The following is a 26,267-nucleotide window of genomic DNA, read 5'->3' on the forward strand; positions in this document are numbered from 1 at the left end:
CCCCCCCCCCCCCCCGGGCCTACTTTCTGGTGCAGCCGCCCCCGATCACCGACCATCTTGATTGAGTCGGGGCCGGTGCGCTAAAGAAGTCCCCGGCGCATGCGCAGGGTGGCGCGGCCCAACTGCGCATGTGCAGGATTGAGCTGTCCCAACTGCACATGTGCGGGTTGGCGCCGAGAGAGGAGGCTGGAGTGGCGTGAACCGCTCCAGCGCCATGCTGGCCCCCTGTGTGGGCCAGAATCGTATGTAACCGGGCCCGGTTTGCGCCGTCATGAAACGCGATGGCATTCACGACGGCGCGAACTCTTGGGCCCAATATTGGAGAATCACCCCCATAGTCTTTGTGGTGGACGTCTATTCCTTTTTGGTAGAATTCGGTGTTCTTGAACTTTGCTACGTGTGACCTCGGAAGTGTCCTCATTCCTTTCTGTAGATGGTACTTCTTGAGCAGCAATTTCAGTATCTGTCATTATAGGTGTTGAAAAGTGCTCAGAAACAGGATCTGAACTTGTCACTGTTTTTGGTCTCTGTTCCAAAGTATAGATAGCTCTCCAGGCAGAACCTCTTGAGCAGTTTCTGCAAACTCACTTTGTTTTACGCACCAAACTCACTTTAAGCAGCACGGTAGCATAGTGGTTAGCACAATTGCTTCACAGCTCCAGGGTCCCAGGTTCCAGGTTCGATTCCCAGCTTGGGTCACTGTCTGTGTGGAGTCTGCACGTTGTCCCCGTGTGTGCGTGGGTTTCCTCCGGGGGCTCCGGTTTCCTCCCACAGTCCAAAGATGTGCAGGTTAGGTGGATTGGCCAGGCTAAATTGCCCTTAGTGTCCAAAATTGCCCTTAGTGTTGGGTGGGGTTACAGGGTTATGGGGATAGGGTGGAGGTGTTGACCTTGGGTAGGGTGCTCTTTCCAAGAGCCGGTGCAGAATCGATGGGCCGAATGGCCTCATTCTGCACTGTAAATTCTATGATCTTGTGCAACAAATAACCGATCAGCATGATGTCGCAAAACTCTTTCATCACCCTTCTGTATGGTGGATGATATTGGATCTGTCTTTCCTAGGATTATAACAGGTATCCATTTCTCGTTGGTGGTGTAACTCCGAGCTAGCACTCTCTATCCCTGGTTGAATACTCGCTTTTTAGAGATTTTCTCCCTCCTAGCAATTTCTTGCTGTCTTTTGACAATTCTGAAGTATCAGGTAGAGTTAACAAATCAAACTGTGTTGATCGTTTCCTCTTAAACAACAGCATTGCCGGTGAACTCTGCGTGGTAGCACGTACAGTGTTCTGATCAGATATTAGAAATGTGTTTACTCTTCTTGATAATGCCCTCTGATCCTTCAACACTTTGATAGAATGCTTTGATAAATACACAAAACGTTTGACCAATCTATTCGTTGCTAGATGATATGGAGCTGACTTGATTAAATGTATACCATTCCCTTTCAAGTCATCCTCAAACTCATTCAAAGTAAACTGACAATTATCGCTGACAATCTGCTCTGGTGATCCAAATCTGGTGAATATTTTGTCTAGTTTTTCAATGGGCCGCTCAACAGTTGTTGACTTCATTAATGCGACTTGTGGCCATTTCGAGTGCGTGTCCACAATCACGAATTACAGAGACCCTCCAGTGGATGTATATCCTCTGCCATGACTGTGTTGGCCATTCCCATGGATGTAACCATTTATGGGAGGCCAAGGGGACTGTCTGGGGCATGAGTTGGTGTGGAGAGTTTGAGGGGACATGGAGAGTGGCAGGGGGATTGGGTAAAAACTTTTGAATTTACCTTTTGAAAGGTTCCCAAATCTAGACTACTGTTCATAACTCTTCTGAGGGATCATAAATCATGACAAAACTGGCCTGAAAATCACACGGGACTAGTAAATGTCTACTCCCACAATGGTGCAAATCTCTTCTTACAAACCTACAGAAGATTTTACAATCTGCTTCTTTGTACCTTGCTAGTCTGCTCTCATATCCTCTTTCTTTATCCTTTTCTTTGTCACCCTTCATTAAATCCTAAAATCTTTTCAGTCCTTGGGCTTTCTGCTCTGTTTGGCAATATAACATGCCTCTTCCTTCTCTGGCTGGTGAACTGTAACTAGCGGGGTGCCGCTAGTTACAGTCCTCGGACCTCAACTGTTTACAATCTATATAAATGATCTGCAACATGGACAGAGGCTAACTTCGCAAAATTTGTGGATGGTACTAAAATAGGTGGGGAAGTAGGCAGTAAAGAGGAGATTTTGCAAATGGATATAGATAGGCTAGGAGATTGGGCCAAAAAAATTGGTGGATGGAGTTTAATGTGGACAAGTGTGAGATTATCTATTTTGGCCAAAGAAAAGTCAGGCAAATTATTATCCAAATGGAAAGAGATTCAAAATATGCCTGGGCAGAGGGATCTGGGTGTCTTTGTTCATGAATCGCAGAAAGTCTGTACACAGGTACAAAATGTAATATGAAAGGCAAAGGGAATGTTTCCTTTTATTGCAAAAGGACTGGAGTATGAAAGTAGAGAAGTGTTGTTGTAATTGTGTAGGGTTTTGGTGAGACCACATCTGGAGTATTGTGTCCAGTTTTGGTCTCTTTATTTGAGGAAGGATGTGGTGACATTGGAGGCAGTTCAGGGAGCTTCACCAGATTGATTCCAGGGGTGAAGGGGTTGACGTATGAGGAGAGATTAAACAGTTTGGACTTATACTCGCTGGAGTTTAGAAGGATGAGATCCGATCGAGATATACAAAACACTAAAAGAGATTGATAATGTAAATGTAGACCAAATGATCCCACTTGTGGGGCAATCTAGAACAAGAGGTCACAGATATAGGTTGAGAGGTAGATTTAAAACTGTGATGAGGAGGAACTACTTCTCGCAGAGGGTGGTGAATTTGTGGAACTCGCTGCCTCACAGTGCGGTGGAGTCCAATCATTAAATGGTTTCAAGAGGGAGATAAATATATTTCTGATTTTAAAAAACGGGTTAAACGGATATGGGGAACAGGTAAGGAAGTGGCTTTTAGACCAGGAAGAGATCAGTTATTCTGATTGAATGGCTAAGCAGGCTCCAAGGGCTGAATAGCCTACTTATGCTCCTAATTCCTATGTTCCTTTAATCTTAGATTATCATTAACTTTTGTTAGCCACAGTAGGACCACTTTTCCCATGGGGTTTCTATTTGTTTGTTACCAATAATGAACAAATTATTTCCAATTTTGCCATTGCTAATCTACCGCTACATCTTTTAAACTATTTAACAAATCTACTGCGGCCAACTCACTCCTCATACCTATGTAGCTTGCATTGTCCAGGTTTCTGGGCTTCTGACTTAACTAAATCACTCTCAAACTCAATATAAAATTCTATTCCCTCGATATTTTTTTCCTACCAGTTTACTGTTTAGCCCAGGGGTGGGCAAACTACGGGCCGGTCTTTATGCGGCCCACCAAGTCATTTAAAAAAAACATTTTAAAAAAAAATTTTTTTTTTTTAAGGTTAATGTTGGGTTACTTACTGGTATAGGGTGGATACGTTGACTTGAGTAGGGTGATCATTGCTCGGCACAATGTCGAGGGCCGAAGGGCCTGTTCTGTGCTGTACTGTTCTATGTTCTATATGAGGCGCCCAGAATCATAACCGGGTGAAGTAATTATTTTACTTAATATACTTTGCGGCCCTTTAAAATTGTGAATTTCTGAATGTGGCCCTTGCACGGAAAAGTTTGCCCACCCCTGGTTTAGCCCTTTCACGTTGCACACTACTAGATCTAAAATAGACTGTTCCTTGGTTCGTTCCTTGACATAGTGATGTAACAAACGATCTTGTATACATTCATGAACTCATCTTCCAAACTACGGTCAATCTGGATTGTCCAGTCTCGAGGAAAGTTGAAGTCCCCCATGATTACTGCCTTATCCTTGTTGCACGCACCTCTAATTTCTTGATTTTTTTTGCCTTGCCTGACACTACCATTACTGTTGGGTAGCAGATGAACTAATGTTTTATGGTCTCTGTTGTTCCTTAGCTCTATTGAAGTTGCTTCTAAACTTGACTTTCTGAGCTAAGACCCCATCCTTTATAACTAGAGCTGCCCCCCCCTCACTTTTTCCATTTTTCTGCTTCTTTTAAAAGTCAAGTGTGCTGAAATATTAAGGGCGGGATTCTCCCGTATCCGGCGGGCGGGGGGTCCTGGCGGGATGGAGTGGCATGAACCACTCCGGCGTCGGGATGCCCCTAACGTGCGGAATCCTCCAGGGGCTAGGCCGGTGCCGGAGTGGTTTGAACCCGCCGGCCAGCGTGGAAGGCCTTTGGCGCCACACCAGCCGGGGCCGAGGGAACTCCGCTGGCCGGTGTGGGTCCGCACATGCGTAGGACCATTAGCGGCTGCTGATGTCATCCCCACGCATGCGCAGGGGGGGTTCACCTACGCGTCGGCCATGGCGGAGGCTTACATGGCCGGCGCGTAGGAAAAGAGTGCCCCCATGGCACAGGCCTGCCCGCACCGCCAGGTCCCGCCGGTAAAGGACCTAGTCCAATTTATGCCGGCAGGACGGGCATAGAACCAGTGGGACTTCGGCCCATCGCGGGTCAGAGAATCGCCGGGGGGGGGGCGCTGCGAGCGTCCGCCGCGCGGCACGATTCCCACCCCCCTCCGAATCTCCGGTGCCGGAGAACTCGGCAGCTGGCGGGGCAGGATTCACACTGACCCCCGGCGAGAGTTTCCGACCCGGCGGGGAGTCAGTTCCTAACTTGCTCACTCTGCGGCAGCATCTTCATAATGGCTATTAGGCTAATTAGATTAATGTACCAGTTGTGCTGGGGCCATTGTCTAAGGGGTAGACCGTGCAGGCCCAGCGCAGAGTAACAGAATTATTTTTTGCTTTTCAGAGATTATTTTTGACATATTTGCTGTTTCATTGTAACAAAACTGTCCCAAAACTGAACGAACACAAGTCAGCATTGTCTGTCATGCTGGCTGGACCTTGATCGGAATGGTACATGGGGAATAAGCAGAGCTGAAATTTAAACTGAAATTAAACTTGATTTTTGTAACTCTGATACTCAAATTGTAAATGTCCCTCCCTTAAGAGCTGCAAATTGATCAGACTGCTGAAACCCGTTATCCATCTTTTATTCCCAGCCCTCATTCTGATCGCCTGGTCTGTTATTGTTAAAACCTGATGGTTTGTTCTTTTTGGTGCAGGTATGGCGACATGGTTCCAAAGACCATTGCTGGGAAGGTTTTTGGTTCTATCTGCTCTCTGAGTGGTGTATTGGTTATTGCCTTACCAGTCCCTGTGATTGTCTCAAACTTCAGCCGTATCTACCATCAGAACCAACGGGCAGATAAACGCAAGGCACAGAAGGTATTTCCTGCTTAATTCACTTCTATTCGATGTACATGTGAATAACACACTTTGTATTTAGGATCACTCCTGTTTGTTAGGATCACTCCTGGTTACTTGCAGATCCTGGGCGGCATTCTCCCCTACCCGGCGTGACGGGGGGTCCCGGCGTAGGGGAGTGGCGCCAACCACTCAGGGGTCGCACCTCCCCAAAGGTGGGGAATTCTCCCCACGTTTGGGGGCTAGCCCCGTGCCGGAGCGGTTAGCACCAGAAGACTGGCGCAAAAAACCGGCGCCCCCGGCAGCGGGGCTGGCCGAAAGGCTTTCGCCGGTCGGCGCATGCGCCGGCAGTGACGTCCGCTTCCACCATGGCGAAGGCCGTGGCGGGCGCGGAGGAAAATAGTGCAGCCAGGGCACTGGCCCGGAGTCTGAGCGGGGGCCCCCGATCGCGGGCCAGGCCACCGTGGGGGCACCCCCCGGGGTTCGATCGCCCCCCCGCACCCCCCCAGGACCCCGGGGGCCTGCTCGCGCCGCTGAGCCCGCTGTTCCAGAGGTGGTTTAAACCTCGGCGGCGGGAGAGGCCTCCCAGCGGCGGGACTTCGGCCCATCCGGGCCGGAGAATCACCGCAGGGGCCTCTCCGATCGGAGTGGTGAGATTCCGCCGCCGCCACTTCCCGGGTGGCGGAGAATCTCTGCCACGACGGGGGCGGGATTTTAGGCGCCCCCAGGCGATCCTCCGACCCTGCTGGGGGTCGGAGAATTTCGCCCCCTGTTGGGATCACTCCTGGTTACTTGCAGAAATGTCTTTGTGCACCCATACGGACATCACCAACAATAGTTCAATCCCCAACAGCATAAGCAGATGTGCTTCACCGCTTTCTTCTTTCAGGTCGAGGGCCTTGCCAGTGCAATGTCTCCAAAAAATACCTTTTGTTGCCAGATATGTAACAACTATTTAACCACATGAAAGGAGCCAATGAAAATAATTGCAATATTTTGAATTCTTTTTCAAATGTTACCTGTCAGAGGACTATCCCCTTTGCGTTGGTGATTGGGACTCAGGACCCTGACTTATATATGTTGGCCCCAACTGAAGGAAAGTTCTTTAAGTGCTTAAAGTCCTTTAATTTTAAAAAAAGTGTAAATCATCCATCCAATTTCAGGAGCAGAACTTTCACCTCCCATGAGGCAGTAGCAGTTTAGCTGCTTGTTACACACCCTGTTCAATGGTCTTTTCAGTTGCAATTGTCAGCTTCGTACAAATATTCAATGCCTCAAAACATCATTAGAGGTCCCTGTAATAAGGCCACAGAGGCAGAAGTCCCTTTCACCAGAATCCCTTTTATTAACAAAACCAACTGCAGCACAGCCGTATACATTCAGTTTTCTATCTACACCAGGAGTGCAAAGGATCTGACTCTCCCTGTTATGTACAAAGAAGAGGTTACCTGATTGGCCCACTAATAAAGGGAACTCATCTTCCAATTGGCCAATCTCAAAGGCCTGGTCTAAGTCATTACAGTCCCTGACTTGTTTTATCATCCAGCTCTTTTAGATTTCTCAGACTATTCCTGCTATCCCTGGCCAGAAGGACTGATATCCATTCCCAGTAAAACTGAGCCGGAAGCCACGGCTGCTGATCGAGCACAGGGATGTTGAAAGTAACTCCTACCCCCATTCAGGCTAGATTCTATTCTTTTGAGTCACTAAAAGCTTGGTCAGAGTTAGGTTTTAAGGAGTGTCTTAAAGAAAGAGAGAAAGTTAAGGATGCAGAAAGGATTAAATGCCACCTCACATTCCCCATGCCACATCACAGTCCTCATGCTGCCTCCATCTCCCTCCCCCAATGTACTCCCATTGTGCATGCTGGGTGAGGGGCTATGTACAGTTCTCAGGATCCATGCAATAGCAGTGGGAATTGTTTTGTAATCATTGGGAAAACATTCAACCTCAAACAATCTAAGAAAACCCTGAATTAAACTTCACTAGAGTGGATACTAGACCAAATAACCCGTGGGGGAACAAAGTTGTCATCCTTTAAGTTATCCTATTAGATTTGTATATAACCCAGAAATCATACCAAAGACATATTACATTATTAAAGTCTCGTTAAAGATTCAATTGTTCTTGGAGTAATACATACCAGCTGAGTTAATTTTTTTGAAACTCAGCCAAGCATTTATAATGGAACGACTGTCATTGCAAAAGCTTCCAGCTTCACTTACAAGCGATATCCAGTTCCATTTCAAAACGTAGGGTGGGATTCTCCAATAATGGGGCTATGGACCCACGCCGGCGTGAAAAGTGGCACCAACAACTCCGGCATCAACAGTCCCCGATAATGGGGAATGCTCCCCTTCCTAGGGGGCTAGGTCGGCGCCGGAGTGGTCCCCGTAGCTCCAGCCGGCACGAGTTTGTGCATGCGTGCTACGGCCAGCATGATTCCGTGCATGTGCCGGGGTTCCCTTCTCCGCTCTGGCCCCCGGGCAATATGGCGGAGCCCTACAGGGGCCCGGCACAGAGGAACATAGGCCCCCCACGGAACCAGCCTGCCCATCGATCGGTAGGCCCTGATCGCGGGCCAAGCCACCGTGGGGCTACCCCCCTCCCCCCAGGGGTCGGATCTCCCGGGCCCCCCCCCCCCCCCCCCCCAGATTGGCCACCGCAGACTCACTTTCCAGGTCCCGCCATGTGGGTAACCTACACCGGCGGGACTCAGCCGAGCTCACCGGCCACTCAGCTGAGCTCGGCGGCCCATCGGAGCCCGGAGAATCACTGGGGGGCCGCTTTCAATGGCCCCCGACTGTCATGGCTGGAATCCCGCGGGCGCCCGAGCATTGGCGGGGAATGAATCGGGAAGCCGGTGGCGAGGCACGATTCTCGCGTCCCCCCGCGGATTCTCCGACCTGGCTGGGGGGGTCGGAGAATCCCGGCCATAGTGTCCATCATTCGATGGAGGGCAGGCAGGTGCAGACCGTTATTTTTCTGCCTTCGGAAGCAAGGTTTTTTTAAAACACCCAGATCTGCCGGTCCAGTAAAGTCAGAGGACAGAAACATGACGGTAAAGGACATTTTTTTTCACATTCTTAAAGTATTTGATTGTACTTTTTTGATTGGAAAAATACTGTAATTCATTTAAACAATTACACAATGCTGGCCAACATACCTTTGCATTGTACGTCCTAATGATGAACCACTGCATTTAAAACAAGCCTACATTGCACACAGCACCTAACAGTGACGTTTGAAAGTGTCAAAGCTTTTTGCACTTAACTTTCAGAATGTCCTGAACTATTATGGGCGGCACGGTGGCACAGTGGTTAGCACTACTGCCTCACAGTTTCAAATTCCTCGGGGTGCACATCACCAGAAATCTGTCCTGGTCCACTCATGTTGACGCTATCACCAAGAAAGCACAACAGCGCTTATACTTCCTCAGGAAACTAAGGAAATTCGGCATGTCCACATTAACCCTTACCAACTTTTACAGATGCACCATAGAAAGCATCCTATCGGGCTGCATTACAGCCTGGTATGGCAACTGCTCGGCCCAGGACCACAAGGAACTTCAGAGAGTCGTGAATACCGCCCAGTCCATCACACAAACCTGTCTCCCATCCATGGACTCCATCTACACCTCCCGCTGCCTGGGGAAAGCGGGCAGCATAAGCAAGGATCCCTCCCACCCGGCTTACTCACTCTTCCAACTTCTTCCATCAGGCAGGAGATACAGAAGTCTGAGAACACGCACAAACAGACTCAAAAACAGCTTCTTCCCCACTGTCACCAGACTCCTAAATGACCCTCTTATTGACTGACCTCATTAACACTGTACCCTGTATGCTTCATCCGATGCCAGTGCTTATGTAGTTACATTGTATATCTTGTGTTGCCCTATTATGTATTTTCTTGAATTTTGTTTAATTCCCTTTTCTTCCCATGTACTGAATGATCTGTTGAGCTGCTTGCAGAAAAATACTTTTCACTGTAACTCGGTACACGTGGCAATAAACAAATCCAATCCAATCCAATCCAATCTATACAAACGCCAAAGGAAAATGAGGCAGCATCAGGATTGCAGAGGAAAATCAGATTTCCTCAAAGTTGGTTCGAAGTATATCGCCTTTCGTACACTGAAACATGCCTCTGTAGCCAGACAAAAATACAGCCCATAGGTTTTTTTAAATTTGCAAATTAAATTTGACAGGAAATAGCTGTTGAGTAATTTTCAATGAACATTAAATGTCACATGTACTAAAAAAACATAGTGCGAGATCTTTGGGCTGTTCACCCCGGCAGGATCTTCAGTCCAAAGTTCACCATTTGCCAGGGCAGGATTTGAACCCATGGTCCTTGGATCTTGCTCTCAGTATATGGATTACTAGTCCAGTGACAATACCATTGTACCACTGCCTCCCCATTTTACAAGATAATGGGAACTATGATGGAGTAGATGGGAAAATGCTTAATCACTCCAGCAAGTGAATCAATAACAAGGCATGATAAATTTAAAATCAGTGGCTAAAGATTTAGAAGGAGAAATCTTTTCACTCAGAGGGTGGAATCTTCCCTTCTGGACACTAATCCCGCTGGCAGACAGCAAAGTTAGAGTGATTCCCACGGGCAGGCAGCGCAGTTGAACAGGGGCAATCTTCCGCTTATCAGCTCATTAATTAGCAACTGTGTGGAGCTCGGAAAATCTCGCGGTGGGAAAGGCCGGAAGTACCCGCTCCACCGAAAGTCTTGGCATCATATTTACATGGCACCCAGATTGCTGTTGACTCACTTGCAAGTCAGGGAGCTGAATTCTCCGATTCTGAGGCTATGCCCCCACGCCGGTGTGGGAACGGTGGCGTTTTACACCAGAAAAACTGGCGCAAAACGGCCACCGATTCTCCGTTTTGCTGGGGGCTAGCAGGACGGCAGCGTAGAGCATCCGACTCTAGCTGCCGATACGCCCCGGAGAATTACCGGCTCAAGGGGCACACATGCACAAGCAGTTTACTGTAGCGACCGCGCTGTGCTACGTGGTGGCGGCCGCTCGCGGACCCGGCCCACAAAATAGTCCTCCCCCTCGGCCAGCTCGCCCGCCCCGGACCACCCCCCAACAGTGCCCCCAGCCCCGAATCCAGCCGTGAATGGTGGAGGACAATTAAACTCACTGGAGGAGGAGGCTCCACAAATATTCCCATCCTCAATGATGGAGCAACCCAGCACATCAGTGAAAAGGGAAGGCTGAGGCATTCGCAACAATATTCAGCCAAAGATGCCGAGTGGATGATCCATCTCGGTCTCCTCTGGAGGCCCCCAGCATCACAGATGCCAGTCTTTAACCTGTTGATCCACTCCATGTGATATCCAGAAACGGCTGAAGGCACTGTATGCTGCAAATAACACGGGTCCTGATAATATTCTTACAATAGCACTGAAGACCTGTGCCTCAGAACTTGCCACGCCCCCAGCTAAGCTATTCTAATACGATGACAAAACAGACATCTGTTTGGCAGAGTGGAAAATTGTCCTGCTATGTCCTGTACGCATTAAGGAAGACAAATCCAACATGGCTATTTGCCACCCCATCAGTGAACATCAGTTAGGCGATGAAAGGTGTCATCAACAGTGCTATCAAACAGCACTTACTCAGCAATAACCTGCTCACTGAGGTTTAGTTTAGGTCCTGCCAGGGTCACATCAGCTCCTGATCCCATTCCAGCCTTCGTTCAAACATGGGCTAAAGAGCTGAACTCCGGAGGTGAGGCGAGAGTGACTGCCCTTGACGTCAAAGCCGCCATTTGACAAGGTGTGGGCCTTAAGGAGCCCGAGCAAAACTGGGATCACTTGAGAATCGGGGGGGGAAACTCTTCACTGGTTGGAGTCATACCTAGCACAAGGGATGTAATTAATGGGAAGAGCTAAGGTATTTTGTAAAAATGCAATTCAGTTGGGATTTAGATTGGGATGTGATCAGAAGTCAAGCATCTGCTCTCATTGCACTTCAGCTGAAAGATTTGACTGGGGATTGACCAGAAACTGAATTTGCCTGCGAACGGGATCGGCAATTCCCACAGAGAGTTGAGACAAACCGGAGTTTGCAGTTGGTTCCAGAGATGGAAGTCAAAGCATGACAGTTTCTGAAGACTTACAAAATTACAATGAAATATTGGGAGTTTCTGTCCAATGTTGAGAATAGTAATACACGATCAGAGTGAATTCTGGGACAGGCTCGAAGGGCCGAAAAGTTTACTCCTATTTTCTATGATTTAATGCATGTTTCTCAGCAAAAGCTGAGAGGTATTTAATAAAGCTGAAGTGTTATTGAAAGATACTGTTACTTCATTAACCTATAATATCTGAGGGAGAAAGGTCCACGGAACACTGTTTTAATTGGCTTCATGTCAAGGTGAATCCTTTGATAAAATATCCAACAGTATTCAGCTGACTGGTCTGATATTCCCTGTGGTTATTTATGTGAATACACATTTTTATACTATGTGAGGTATACAGCAAAATAAGATAAACAGAAAGCATCTGTCAAAATTCTTTGCCAAAATATTTAATCGGATACAGTGCCCAAGATAACAGCAAAGCACATGGGGCGCAATTCTCCCAGCCCCGCGACGGGCCAGAGAATCACCGCAACCGCGCCCCGACACCAGTGCTCGATTCTCCGAGATGCGGAGAATCGGCGCCATTTGCGCCGGTGCGTTTGGCGCAGCGCCGGTCGCGGGCCGCTGTCCGTGGCCGGGCCGCCAATTCTCCGGCCCGAATGGGCCGAACGGCTGCCCAGAAATGGCAGAGTCCGGCCGGCGCCATCCACACCTGGTTGCAGCCGGTGGAAACTCTGCGCGGAGGGTCGGGGGTGCGGCCTGTAGGGCGGGGACAAGCGCTCCTTCACTGGGGGAGGCCTCCGATGGGGTCTGACCCGCGATCGGGACTCTCCAATCGGCGGGCTGGCCTCTCACCCCCCCCCGGGCCTACTTTGTTCCGCTTCCGGCCCCAGAAACCCCGCGCCATGTTGCATCGGGGCCAGAGCGTTGAATAAGTCCCCCGCGCATCCGCGGGTTGGCACGGCCCAACTGCGCATCCGCGGGTTGGCGTGGTGCCCATTTGGCACCGGGAAGGGAGGCTGGAGCGGTGTGAACCACTCCAGCACTGTGCTGGCCCCCTGTGGGGGGGCCAGAATCGGTAGTCCCCGCGCCCGTTTCGCGGCGTCGTGGAAGGCGACGGAGTTCACGACGGCGCGATCACTTAGTCTCCATTTTGGAGAATCGCGCCCATGGCGTCCACATTCTCAAGTCTACAGGGCAATTAATAGAATTATAATAAGCATAATGTATTTAATTTTAAACATAAAATGCTGCATTATCTTTTCATGGTTCATAAAGAAAACGTGATTCACTTTAAAACATGCTTATGGGCTCAATTTAATGGCCCAGGTGCATCACACAAGAGGCCCCTGGCAAACTTTTCACCGCTCAACGCCACAAAAGATTTACCAGAGTCTCGCGAGATGCCATGATCTGGATCTTGCCCTCACTGGGGGTGAACCAGGTCAGCATAGGGTGCGACCTTCCAAGGGTGCCATTTAGTACTAGTTTCCATAAACGTGGAACAGTCGTAATAGTACCGGGGGGGGGTCTCACAGACCATTAGAAATCCCCAGGTGATCGGGAACAAGGCAGTGTGGCACCTTGGTGATCCCTCAGGCACCCTGGCACTGCCATCCTAGTACCCTGGCAGTGCCAACCGGGCACCCTAGAAGTGGCAGCCCAGCATGGCCAGGGTGCCTGGGTTGCACTGCAAGGTTGGCTGGGCACTGCCATGGTGGCGGTGCCAGGTTGGCACAGCCAGGTGGAGGGGGTGAGGGGTCCTCCCTGAGGTTAAGGACGTGAGCAGGAGTCAAATCCCGGGGGATTTAACTGCTGAAATTTAACTGTTGCCAGAGCCGGACACGTTCCAAGTGGAAACTTATAAAAGGTTTACAGGACGATGGTTACCATTACTGGTGGAAATGGTTGAGGACTCGGTAGCACAGGTTTCTCTTCTTGAGACGTTGATGCAAGCAGTCATTTTGCTTTTATATTAAAAGGAAAAGGACCTGGTGGAGTGTGGGTCGTACCTCCTGTAATGACTTAGACCAGGCCTTTGAGATTGGCCAATTGGATTACGAGTTCCCCTGACTAGCGGGCCAATCAGAGAACCTCTTGTTTGTATATAACACGGAGTGTCAAATCCTCTGCACTCCCAGTGTAGACAGGGAGCTGAATGTACTCCCGGTGTAGACAGTGAGCTGAATAAACTCCTGGTGTAGACAGCGAGCTGAATGCACTCCCAGTGTAGACAGTGAGCTGAATGCACTCCCGGTGTAGACAGTGAGCTGAATGCACTCCCGGTGTAGACAGCGAGCTGAATGCACTCCCGGTGAAGACAGTGAGCTGAATAAACTCCTGATGTAGTCAGCGAGCTGAATGCACTCCCAGTGTAGACAGCGAGCTGAATGCACTCCCGGTGTAGACAGCGAGCTGAATGCACTCCCGGTGTAGACAGCGAGCTGAATGCACTCCCAGTGTAGACAGTGAGCTGAATGCACTCCCAGTGTAGACAGCAAGCTGAATGCACTCCCGGTGTAGACAGCGAGCTGAATGCACTCCCGGTGTAGACAGCGAGCTGAATGCACTCCCGGTGTAGACAGTGAGCTGAATAAACTCCTGGTGTAGACAGCGAGCTGAATGCACTCCCAGTGTAGACAGCAAGCTGAATGCACTCCCGGTGTAGACAGCGAGCTGAATGCACTCTCGGTGTAGACAGCGAGCTGAATGCACATGGTCGTACTGCTGTTGGCTTTGTTAATAAAAACAAAGGCAGTGATTAGGGCAGTGATTACTGGCATTGCCGTGGCTTTGAAGGTTCATAAATCTACTGGAATTCTTTGAGGATGTAACTTGTGGAGTTGACGAGGGGAAGCCAGTGAATGTGGTATATTTGGACTTTCAGAAGGCTTTTGACAAAGTCCTGCATAAGAGGTTAGTGTGCAAAATTAAAGCCCATGCGATTAGAGGTAGTGTATTGAGATGGATAGTAAACTGTTTGGCAGACAGGGAACAAAGAGTCGGAATTAAAAGGTCCTTTTCCAAATGGCAGGCAGTGATTAGTGGCATACAGCAGGTATCGGTGCTGGAAGCCCAGTTATTCACAATATATGTCAATGATTTGGATAGGGAACGAAATGTAGTACCTCCAAATTTGCAGATGACACAATGTTGGGTGGGAGGGTGAGCTGTGAGGGGGATTCAGTGTGGTTTGGACAAGCTGAGTGACTGGGCAAATGAATGGCTGATGCAGTATAATTTAGAGAAATGCAAGATTATCCACTTTCTTAGCAAAAACGAGACGGCAGCCTATTATCTGAGTGGCCATAAATTGGAGAGGGAAATGTGCAATGAGACCTGGGTGTCCTCATACCTCAGTCACTGAAGATAAGCATTCAGGTACAGCAGGCGGTAAAGAAGGCAAACGGTATGTTGGCCATCATAGTAAGTGGATTCGAGTTCAGGGGCACGGATGTCTTGCTGCAATTATACAGGGCCTTGGTGAGACCACACCTGGAATATTGTGTGCAGTTTTGGTCTCCTTATCTGAGAAAAGACGTTCTTGCTCCAGAAGGAGTGCAACAAAGGTTTACCGGACTGATTCTTGGGATGGCAGGACTGACGTATGAGGAGAGATTGAGTCGGTTTGGATTGTATTCGTAGGAGTTCAGAAGAATGAGGGGGGAATGATATAGAAACTTATAAAATTCTAACAGGATTAGATAGGGTACCGAGAGGAAGGATGTTCTTGATGGTGGGTGTGTCCAGAACCACGGGTCACAGTCTGAGGATACGGGGGTCGACCATTTAGGACAGAGATGAGGATCCCAGAGAATGATCAGCTCATGGAATTCACTACCACAGGACGTAGTTGAGGCCAAAGCATCTGTTTTCAAGAAGCAGTTAGATTTAGCACTGAGGGGGAAAGGGATCAAAGGATTGGGGGGGGAAGCGGGATTTGGCTATTGAGATAGATGATTAGCCATGATCTTAATGAATGGCGGTGCAGGCTCGAAGGGCCGAATGGCCTCCTCCTGCTCCTATTTTCTATGTTTATGTGCCTGGCTCCTTCCAGGCTGAAGCTGGAGATATAAGTAACACCTCACAGTGTTGTGTCAGGGAGGTCTGTGAGCCTCTCTGCCTAATGACAGCAAACTACATTTAATTCTCTCCTTTCTAAGAACTCAGCCTTCCCCATGGTGCACACAATTTTGTATGTGCCTCATGCCAACTCTTCCCTGTAATGTAACCAAAAGAGATGCCATTCCCTCAGTGTCCTGTCACAATGAAACCATAGACAGCGAATCATGCAAGTTAACATATCACTGGCAGCAGTAATGATGCCCATATTCTGCAGTAATGCCAGCTGCATTACCAAAGCAAGCCGAAAGGTGGCTCCTGGGTGGCAAAGAGAGAGCTGATGACTTCAGTGTGCAACCCACACACGCATATAATGAAAATCATGCTCCCACACGAAACGTGATAAGAGTGAACCTGTGGTGTGCTAAAACAAAGCCCGGACCGCTCTAAAGGAGCAGTTATGTCAAGTTTTGTGGTGGCCTGCTGCACGCGGTACACCCTCACCATCATGAGGAGACAACCCTTTCCACCAACAAATCGCTACAAAGCAGGTGGAGGACGAAAAGAAAGGAAGAGGCAATCTAGGCAACCTTTTCTGGCTGGCCCGTCTGTGAAGAACTCATCTCAGTGCAATGCCAGTAATCACTGCCCTAATTCCCCATTGATCTCAGTCCCACACCTTACCTCCCGGCTGACACTGATTACTTGACAACTTGGCCACAAAGCAACAGTTAAAGCCACCACAAGATAAACATTGCAAACCAAATTGGTCTCCCAGGGGATCGGAGGCCCCCAGCTGCATGCCTTTTGGGCAGGGTGGTGCCCTGGCACTGCTGGTGTCACCTGGACACTCTGGCAATGCCAGCCTATCTCCTTGGCAGTGCCACCTGGATGCCAGCTGACATGGGCACTGCTAAGCTGGCATTTTTTTGCACACATGCGATCGGGCTGCGGATGCCCTGTGTTGGGGGGGGGATGCCGGGGACCCACCCTATACTGCGTTCGGGCTGGTAGGGAGGTCGGTGCCCACTTCGGGTACCTCGGATATTGGGATGCCACGCTCTGACCTCTCGCTACACTGGGGAGATCTGGCGAGCAGAGCTCTCCACTGTACAAAAGGGGGCTATGAACGGCCTCGGCCGTGGGTTCCCCGATGAGGGCTGGTATACAACGCGAGTCGCGTTTAGTAGCCATAAGTTTCTCGGCACTGTGAGCGCCGGGGCACATGCGGCTAAACGCGCTCAATAGGGAACTTTATTCCCATTTGGCTGAATCGCCCTGTGTGTTTATTAATAAAACAGTTGCTGAGTGTTCGCAGGAGTGCATAAACCGTGTATTTTACCATTGTAAAACCAAACCACTGTTGCAGATAATTGAAATTAAGTCAAAATATTATCTATCACATTGTAAATAGAATTTTTAAAATTACACTATCTGGTAGACTGAGGTATCACTTGAGTAAATAGTTTGTGACTTGAAATTATAATTAATAATAAATAACCTCATTCAAATCTCATTCATCGGTAAGGGGTTTTCAATATTCCATGGTCAATGTTAAATATTATCAAGGAAAATATGTAGATAAATTATTAATGCGTTTGTCTGTTGTTGTTTATACAGAAAGCCAGACTTGCAAGAATCCGTGTGGCAAAGTCAGGGAGTGCTAATGCTTTTATGCAGAGCAAGCACAATGGCTTACTAAGTGATTCACTGGAGCAGGTAATGGGCCGCTGAGAACTCAGTGTTGCATTTTATTCTTCCTTTCACAGAAAACAGAATTGAGCCAAACAAAGATCAGCTGTGATTACCCAATTTCCATATGTTCACTGATATATTGTTTTCTTTCATTTAAATGTTCAGAGAAAAACTGCTTTCACGGAAATTGAAATCCTGCGCATGAACCCAGTGCCTGAATGTGTTCTGTATTTTCTGTTCAGGTTGAGCAAGTTGAGTTGTGTACCTTCTGAAAGTGTTCACTGGAAGTTCTAGCTAGGATTTATTACAAGCTGGCTATATGTGATGGATGCGGGACTGGAGGGTTACAAAATGGGGAGCCATTGCACAGCATCAAGCTGCACAGTTTACGAGCACAGCAGGAGCTGACAGCAGCGGTTCCAGCTGTGGCATATGTTGGCAGCAGCCCATGTGTCTTAAATCCTCACTGAGACGTTGATTATATCAAATGGGGAAAAAAAAAACAGTGAAAGAAATAATTTCCCCTTGTTTCCACACTGGCCCGGAAAGCCAGGCAGCCAATGTAGAAATCGGCATAGCAAAGGAAAGAGCATAAAAATTACAAACACAGGCCAGCATTGGCTGTTCAATTGTCAAGGACATTTGAGCTCGTTGAAGGATGAAGCCTGGGTTAATTAGAGCCACCACCACAGATGCTCTATTAAAAGGTACAAATTTGGGATTTTAAATGGTCACTCGAAACATTCTGGCAATCTCCATCACTGAAGTCCAGTTTCAGGGCAAGTGTCTGAATACTTTCATCATTTTGTACAACAACAACATGAAGGTATCGCTGAGCTTGGGTTAGGCATTCTGAAAGACTAAAGAGCAATGGTTCCCATGTGATACTCCAGCTTGATGCTGTTCAATGGTATTTTTCCACGATGTACCTAGAGCTGCTCTTTGATACTGTTGTGCATTTTTGAACTTGAATTATTTGCCATCCTGTTTTGCCGAGTTTTTTTTCAAAAGTGGTTTGATAACTGGCCAGGATTAGTTAAGATGAATTTCAGCAGCACTTCTCCTGTTTGATGCCGATGACGAAGGAATATGTATTGCATCTCAAGTTTATCTTTGATTATTATTGCGCACTTTCAAATGAATTTGTAATTGTTACTCACTTCTCCTGCTGCATTGGCAGAACCTCAAAAGCGGTGTAAAGATAGCAGAACAAAGAGAAGATGAGCTTATTCCCTATTTTCTGACCTTCAGATAAAGTAGCCTCTCGCCAACCAAAGAAGCCGAGTAATTACTAATCTAGAGACGCTTCAAACAACATCAGCTTGTAATTAGCCTCAGGGTGTGCCTTTTCAGAGCACCTCCTTCTCTGGAATGGAAGCTTCAGAGAGACGAGTCAGATTAGCAACTAAGCATTGTAGCCCAGTTTCAATACCTCAGCCAATCCTTGAGCAAGGCCACAAGACGCCAGCAAATAAGTATGCAGCTTCTCCCATGAACCATCATAACATCAGCAGAGACTGGGTGGAGGAGACCCTGTTTACTCAAGCAACTGAAATTTACACCAAACATATGCTGAAGTTATAGCAAGGCGGTCCTGAAGAACCACCCACTCCTCACCCACCGCACCCACCCCCAGTCGATCCAGCTCAGTTGTCATTTTTTTTTTAAAGATAGACAAAACAACATGAGTAACAATTACAAATTCATTTGAAAGTGCACAATAATAATCAAAGATAAACTTGAGATGCAATACATATTCCTTCGTCATCGGCATCAAACATGAATCACATGGATTTTTGGATTTATTGGCCTTGATTTTAAACTACCTAAACTCCCAATCCTCACAAATGGGCGGCAGAGGGTTGGGAGGTGGTTAAAATATCGGGATCAAGCACTAACTCATTCCCTTTCACCTTAACGAGGAGGCCAACCATGGCGCGCCTGCCAAAGGCAGGCAGGGGGCTATTTAACACTCCGTTGCCAGGGCCGGGCGACATCATGGATGCCACACATTAAATTTAACTATAAAGCAGAGGGAGACCCAAACTTTCAGCAACCAGGTCCCAGATCCGAGGTGGGAGGCATGACTGCCTGAAATCAGCTCCTTTCAGCTTCCTCCCCTACCCCTCAAATGTGGCCCAGAGCTTCTACTTGCCCCCTACCTGCAACTTACAGTCCTGATGGTAGGCTTGATGATGCTCCCCTCTCCCCCATGCCCACCAACGATTGCGGAGGATCATCCAAGTCATGTCATTCTGCCGCCAACCAGCTACTGACCGGGCTGTTGATCTAGCTGCCTGTTAACCTTCCCAATATTCTTCAAATGGGACCATGCCGTGGAAATGGGCAGTGCCTTCAGATCCTCAGCCTTGCCAGATTCCTCACCCACTAACACCCCAACACCCACACAGCGTTTTACCGATACACAATTCAGATGAACCCGTATGCTCCCCCACTGCTAACTGTGCAGCATAAATTGCCCCAGTGCTCCCAGTAGCTGGAAATCAGGAAAGTCTTTCTTCAAGTGAAGATTTTTTTATTGATGCTGCCGGGTGGCCAATGCTCCAAATATCCCAGAAGCCCTTGCATTCTCTCCTGGCCTCCCCAACTCTGCCGCTCCCACTTCCTCAGCAAACTCCCCACTTTGTGCATCATGAGTTAGTGCAAATGCAACAAAAAGTATTAAAAACTACTGGAGTCAGGTGCAGATAACAAACGAAAGAAACAATGAGAATAATGCTGAACAAAGGGAAGAGGCATCTCCAGCAGAGATGGACCTTTAAATAAAAAATCACTGCAGAGGAAGGATACTGTCGCAGGAATGATGCACTGGCGAATGAGACAGAAATCACTGCATAAGAGACAAGAGCAATGCAGATGCGGAGTGAATATAGAAATCAAGGGAATAATGAGTTATCCAGTTGAATAAACTGAAGAATCAGACACAGTTTAAGCAGTTGGATATCTGGACATAATGAATTACGAAAGAATAGTGTTCCAATTCCATGTAAAAACATCAAAGTGAACTAAACAGGTTCTCTTTTGGATACTTTTATTGTAAGAAACCTAATTTTCCAACCTCATTAGGGGGTTAGGTTTCTTATTTCCATATGCAAAGAGACTAATACCTGTTCAGGTCTATGCCCTGGATGCCAGTGGAGAAGCCATTAGCAATACGGACAGCCAATGATTCCCAGCCTTTGACCACTTTCCTTTCGTAGAAGGTCCCTTGCTGGGATCAATTATATTAGGTAATTAGGTAAGATTTCAGATCTTCCAGAAGGTGTCACAGGGACTTGTGCCTGCTCTTGACTCCAACCTTTCTAGAATTAGGGGTCACTGTTTAAAAATACGACAGAGATGAGGAAAATCTTTTTTCTCTCAGATGGTCCTGAGCCTCTGGAACCCTAATGTTGGGGGTAGGCAGGAATGTGGGATTGAAGTTACAATCAGATCAGCCATGATCTTATTGAATGGTGGGAGGAGCAGACTCAGGGGGCCAAGTGGCCTATTCCTGCTCCTAGTTCATATATTTGTAAGAGTATAAAGATCAAAAGATCTGTCCCCTGAAATATTCTGGCTGTACTCTCTTGTGGTCCTTGACATTGGAGGAGTAGATCTAGCAAATCAGCAGACATCTGCTGATACCCCAAACCTCATCCCCTCACCAAGTGGGAAACAGGCTATTGACCCTCAGAAACCGCATGAATTGCGATGTCGATGTATTTTGCGGTGTCTACACAAGTAAAGACAATAGAGTTCATTTATGTTGAAGGAGAGTTTGAAATCTTTTCATTAATTGGCTACAATATTTTCAAGTTGTTGTTTCTTGATTTTTCCAGATGTCCAACGATGAAGAACAAGCCCTCGTTAGCAAGTCAGGGCCTTCATTCCAGAGGCAGCATCATCATCTCTTACATTGTTTAGAGAAGACTACGGTAAGGAATGATATCTGAGGCTTCCTGAAAACCTGCAAGTAAAATGAGCTCATCCTCTCAGAATTAGCTTTGATGTTTTGCATTTTTGCTTGAAAACTAATTGTCCTAAGATTATGGTGGATGTTTTGAAGACAATCATTTGCCCTTTCGCTGTAAAGCTACACCAATAGACATTATGAAAAATTCTGTTACGCAGCCCCACGTCATTCTTGCTTCACCTTTATCACCTAGCCAACCGTTCACCTCCCGTGGGAATGTGCTGGGAGCAAGAATAAGTCAAAATAAGAATATTCCAGATAATAAGTAATAGGATCTCGTGATGCCTAAAATAATGTCGTAAAAGAATGAAACCTTTGAGAAACTATTTTGACTCCAGGATAAAAAGTGCAAAAGTCTTGGGGAAATCTGATTGTTTTAAATTTTGGTAATAATTTAGATTTAATTGATTTGATTGTTCTAATTTTTCTTTTGAAATTTTCCAAAACCCTATTTTTGCATGAAATAATTTAAATTTGATACACCGACTTGTTTTATTTATTCATTTGTGGATGTGGGCAACATGCATTACCCACCCCTATTTGACCCTCAGGAGGTAGCGGAGAGCACCTTGTTGAACCATTGCGGTCCAAGCAGTGAACGTGTTTCTACAGTGCTGTTAGGTCGAGAGTTCCAGAATTTTTATCCAACGTCAATGAGGAGAAGTGATATATTTCCAAGTCATGATGATATGTGACTTAAGGGAACTTAGCGGTGGTTGTGTTCCCATGAGCCTGCTGCCCTTATCCTTCTAAATAGTAGAAGTTGCAGGTTTGGGAAGCACTGTCAGAGAAGCCTTGATGAGTTGCTGCAGTGCATCTTGTACACTGCTGCCGTGTTGAGTTGGTGGTGGAGGGAGTGAATGCTTAAGGTTTGGCTGGGCTGCCAGTCAAAGCGGGCTGCTTTGTCCTGGGTGGTGTCGAGCTTCTTCAGTCTCGTTGGAGCTGCCCTCATCCAGGTGAGTGGAGAGGATTCCATCACACTCCTAACTTGTGTCTTGTAGATAGAGAAAGGCTTTGGGGAATCAGAAGGTGAATTTCTTGCCCCAGTGTACTCAGTCTTGGGACTTGCTGTGGCAGAGATAGTGTTTGAGTAGTTGGCCCAGTTAAATTTCAGGTCAATGGTGAGCCTCCAGGATATTGATGGTAGGTGATTTGACAGCGTTAATGCCAATGAATGTCAAGGGCAGGTATTTAGGATCTCTCTTGTTGGAGATGGTCATTGCTGGTACTTCTGTGATACGGACACTTTCCAGCCCAAGCTTGAACTATGTTCAGACCTTGCTGCATGCACATTGCTTCATCTGAGGAGTTAAAAATGGAACTGAATACCACGCAGTCATTAACAAACATCCCCACTTCTGTCCTTATATAGAAGAGAAAGTGATTGATGAAGCAGCTGGAGATGGTTAGGCCGAGAAAGCAATGTCAAAGATCCCTTCCATCGCTTTGCTGATGATTGAGAGTAGCCTCATGGGGCGGTTTTTTGCCAGAATGGATTTTCACTGCTTTTTGTGACATATGACATGGCTGGGAAATGTTCACGACGTGCCAGTGTTGTACCTGCACTGGAACAACTTGACAAAAGGCACAGCTGGTTTAGGAGAACAAGTCTTCAGCACTACAGCTAAAATGTTGGCAGGGTCCATCGCCTTAACTGCATCCAGTGCATTCAGTTGTTCTTGATATCATGTGAAGTGAATTGAATAAAGCTGAAAACTAGCATCCTCCATCGGAGGAGGCTGAAATAGATCATCAAGTCGGCACCTCTGGCTGAAAATGGTCGCACATGCATCACCCTTGTCTGTTATTCGCATATATTGGGTGTGATTTTCCAATTACGCCCACCCCTAGACCCAAAATTCCAACCCGAAGTCAACCCACCAAATCTCCTGTCCCAAAAGTGACAATTCCTGCAGCAGACGGGGCCAGAAAATTTGCCCCATTGGGTCCAGTATCACAAGAACATAAGAGTTAGAAGCAGGAGAAGACCATTCAGCATCTTGGGCCTGCTCTGCGATTCATTATGACCATGGTTGATCTTGCGCTTCCAGCGCACTTTCCCTCTTGTTCCCCATATCCCTTGATTTTGTGAGAAACCAAAATTTTGCCCCTCGTCTTTAAATATATTCGATACTGGAGCACCCACAACCGTCTGGGGTAGAGAATTCCAAAGATTGACAACCCTCCGAGTGAAGAAGTTTATCTTAATCTCAGCCTTAAATTATTGGCCCCTTGTCCTGAGACTGTGCCCCCTTGTTCTCAATGTCGCAGCCAGGGGGAAATAGTGTCTCAGCATGAATCCTTATCCTGTGTGTTCATCTTTTGTCATTGAGAATGGAGCTGCTCATGGAAACTCTTCTTCATATTAGATGTTTAAGTGTCCTGTCATCTTCACAACTAGATGTGGCAGGACTCCAGAACTTTGATCTGCTCTGTTAGCTGTGGGACCGCTTAGCTGTCTATACATATGCTGTCTTTCTGTAGTTCTATATTGTAGCTTCACCAGATTGTCACCGAATCTTCCGATACACCTGCTGCTGCTTTTGGCATATTCCTCTACATTCTTCATTAAACCAGGATTGGTCCCTGACTGAATATTAATGATAGAACAGGGGATATGTTGGGTCATAGCATTATGAATTTTGGTTGAATACAATTCTGCTGCTGGTGGTGGCCCACAGTGCCTCGTAGATCCTCAGTTTTGAGCAGCTGGGCCTACTCTGAATCTATCCATTTATCACGGTGGTAGCACAATACGATGGAAGGTGTCCTCAGCGTGAAGGTGGAACTTCCTCCCAATATGGACTGTGCGCTGGTCGCTCCTACCAATACTGAAATGGGCCAATGCACCTGAAACAGTAGATTGGTGAGGACGAGGTTGAATGAACTTTTCCCTTGTGTTGGTTCTCTCAGCACCTGGCACAGGCCCAGTCTTGCAGCTGTGTCCTTCAGCATTCTGCAGCTTGGTCAGTGGTGGCACAACTGAACCAGTGTTAGTGAAGAACATTGAAGTGCTTTCTCTGCCCTTCCTCCTCTACAGATCCAACAATACCATTATTCAAAAAAAAAAATCACTTTACACAATATGCTTTGGTATTTATTACAAAATTATTTTCAACCATGGAAGAATCGCATCAAAAATAAGAGCCAAGATATACCGAACAAAAGAATTTGGCTAGATAATACAAATTGTAAAAATATTTGGAAATTTTGCCAGGGCATCAGGGAGGCCATAATGCAAAGATCAAATCACTTGTCACAATGAAGGAAAGTGAAACTGGAAGAAAATATCATTCCTTGCTATTGCAGGGTACATAGATTCTGCAAACTCATTTAACAGCAGCATTAGAAATGTACCAGAAGCACAATTTCAGCTGAGGAATTGTACATGTATCAAGCAACTTAAGGAAGAAGTTTCAAAATATGGATTGTTTTAGAACATGGAGATTTGGAAAAGTACAATGAAATCCGCAAAATAATTTAGCATTCAAATGTTTTTTTAATAGTTTTACTTTTTAGGTACCAAACTATAAGCCAGACATTTCATTTACCTGGAGATGTTACTGAATGGTAAACCAGCCATATTACCTATGACAGTAACAGATCACATTTCTTTCCTGAGGATGATAAATTCACAGCATGGTGCTTCGCAGCTGTGCCAATATTTTGCTTTTAGAAAGCAATTTCAGCAACCCCCCCACCTACAGCATGACATTATGTTTGTTACAAAGGAACATGGTCCTAATAGAAGCTTGCATTTTCATTCTCCTGTCAAACATTGAAAATTATAATTTCACACCCAGTGAAATACCATTTGTGGAATATCAGTTGTATCAGTTGTGGGGCGGTAATACTAACAATCATCTCCAGAGAACAAATACATACTGTTATCATTTTCAGCACAAGCCCAAAGCAACAGAAATTGTTCTGATCATTGCCCCTTGAGACAGTCAATCTTGTAAACTTTTAGGTCATGTCATCGCCGCCGATATTAATGAATTCTGGCCCATGATCTTAGCTGGCATTGGTAATTGAGATTATTTCCCTCTAGTGAAAATGCAAATCTTTCGTATTGTGCACAAGCAATTGTTATTCATCTCTTTCAGTTTTTCAATTTGCAGCTTCGTGTAATTGAACTCAGAAAGGAAAAGCACTTGCAAGGGATGTTATGCCAGGAGTAATCTGCAACCAATGTTATGGCTGCTGGAACAATGACCTCGATCACAATCACCTTGCAATATTTCAGTTAGTGGTTTCACTTCTAGCAATTGGCGACCAAAAAAAGCACTTTGCAAAGCACCATGCCATACAAATAGAAAAGACATTGGGAAATAAGCATTTGAGGAGTTAAGGACTTTATTAAAATAGTACATAGTGTTAAAAATAACACACAGGAAGCTCAGCACCCTCGTGAGGAATGAGCCAAGAATCACTCAATAATTTCTCATTTCCATGGGCCATCAGTCTGTTTTATTAACCTTCTGTGTTTGCATCTGTGGGAACGTATATGCCAACCAGTGTCTGAAGTTGCAAGATAATTTGCATGACTTGGAATGTTTTCTGATGAAATGAGCGAAGGAACTTTATTGTTTGTAGTACTGTGTGTTTGTTCTTTGTTGTCTGCATAATCTTTCTCTAACTCTAATGTTATTTTTATTTATATGTATGCACCCATTAAGGTAACAGGTGTTAGTGCTGCGAAATGGAAGCAATGGATAGCATTTCCCATTTTGGGCACCTAATTTCAGCATCAATTAGTTCCAGGTCAGATATGAGAACAGGTTCGACTCAATGTTCTACTTTGCTTTAGCAATGAGCCTTAACTGTTAACCTGAGAGGAACACCACTCTGCACCATAGTGGCTTTTTAAAATTTACACCCATATAGTCCTTTTGACTCCTCTGAATGGGATTGCTAATTTAGTATTAGTTTTTGCCCCTGGATGCACATCTGCAAGGATGAACACTAACAATGCCCAAGCTCATCCCACACTGCATTATTGCAGTCAAGTATAGAATCCAGAAGTAAAAGTGCTAGTCCACGATGCCACCACTCAGTTACCTAATGTAAAACTTGC

The 26,267-nt window shown here is 46.6% G+C and overlaps 1 protein-coding gene across 2 annotated transcripts in view; it reads left to right on the forward strand.

The window, feature by feature from the left end:
- kcnd2 (potassium voltage-gated channel, Shal-related subfamily, member 2) overlaps nucleotides 1–26,267 on the forward strand; it is a 507,327-nt gene that overhangs the window by 463,695 nt on the left and 17,365 nt on the right. For both annotated transcript variants that reach the window (XM_038780043.1, XM_038780044.1), the window contains exons 3-5: nucleotides 5,209–5,371; nucleotides 17,140–17,238; nucleotides 21,057–21,152. In XM_038780043.1, coding sequence (XP_038635971.1) covers nucleotides 5,209–5,371; nucleotides 17,140–17,238; nucleotides 21,057–21,152 — 358 coding nt within the window. The remainder of the gene's footprint in view (nucleotides 1–5,208; nucleotides 5,372–17,139; nucleotides 17,239–21,056; nucleotides 21,153–26,267) is intronic.

This window comes from Scyliorhinus canicula, chromosome 20, assembly GCF_902713615.1.
Source record: "Scyliorhinus canicula chromosome 20, sScyCan1.1, whole genome shotgun sequence".
Classification (NCBI taxonomy): Eukaryota; Metazoa; Chordata; class Chondrichthyes; order Carcharhiniformes; family Scyliorhinidae; genus Scyliorhinus; species Scyliorhinus canicula.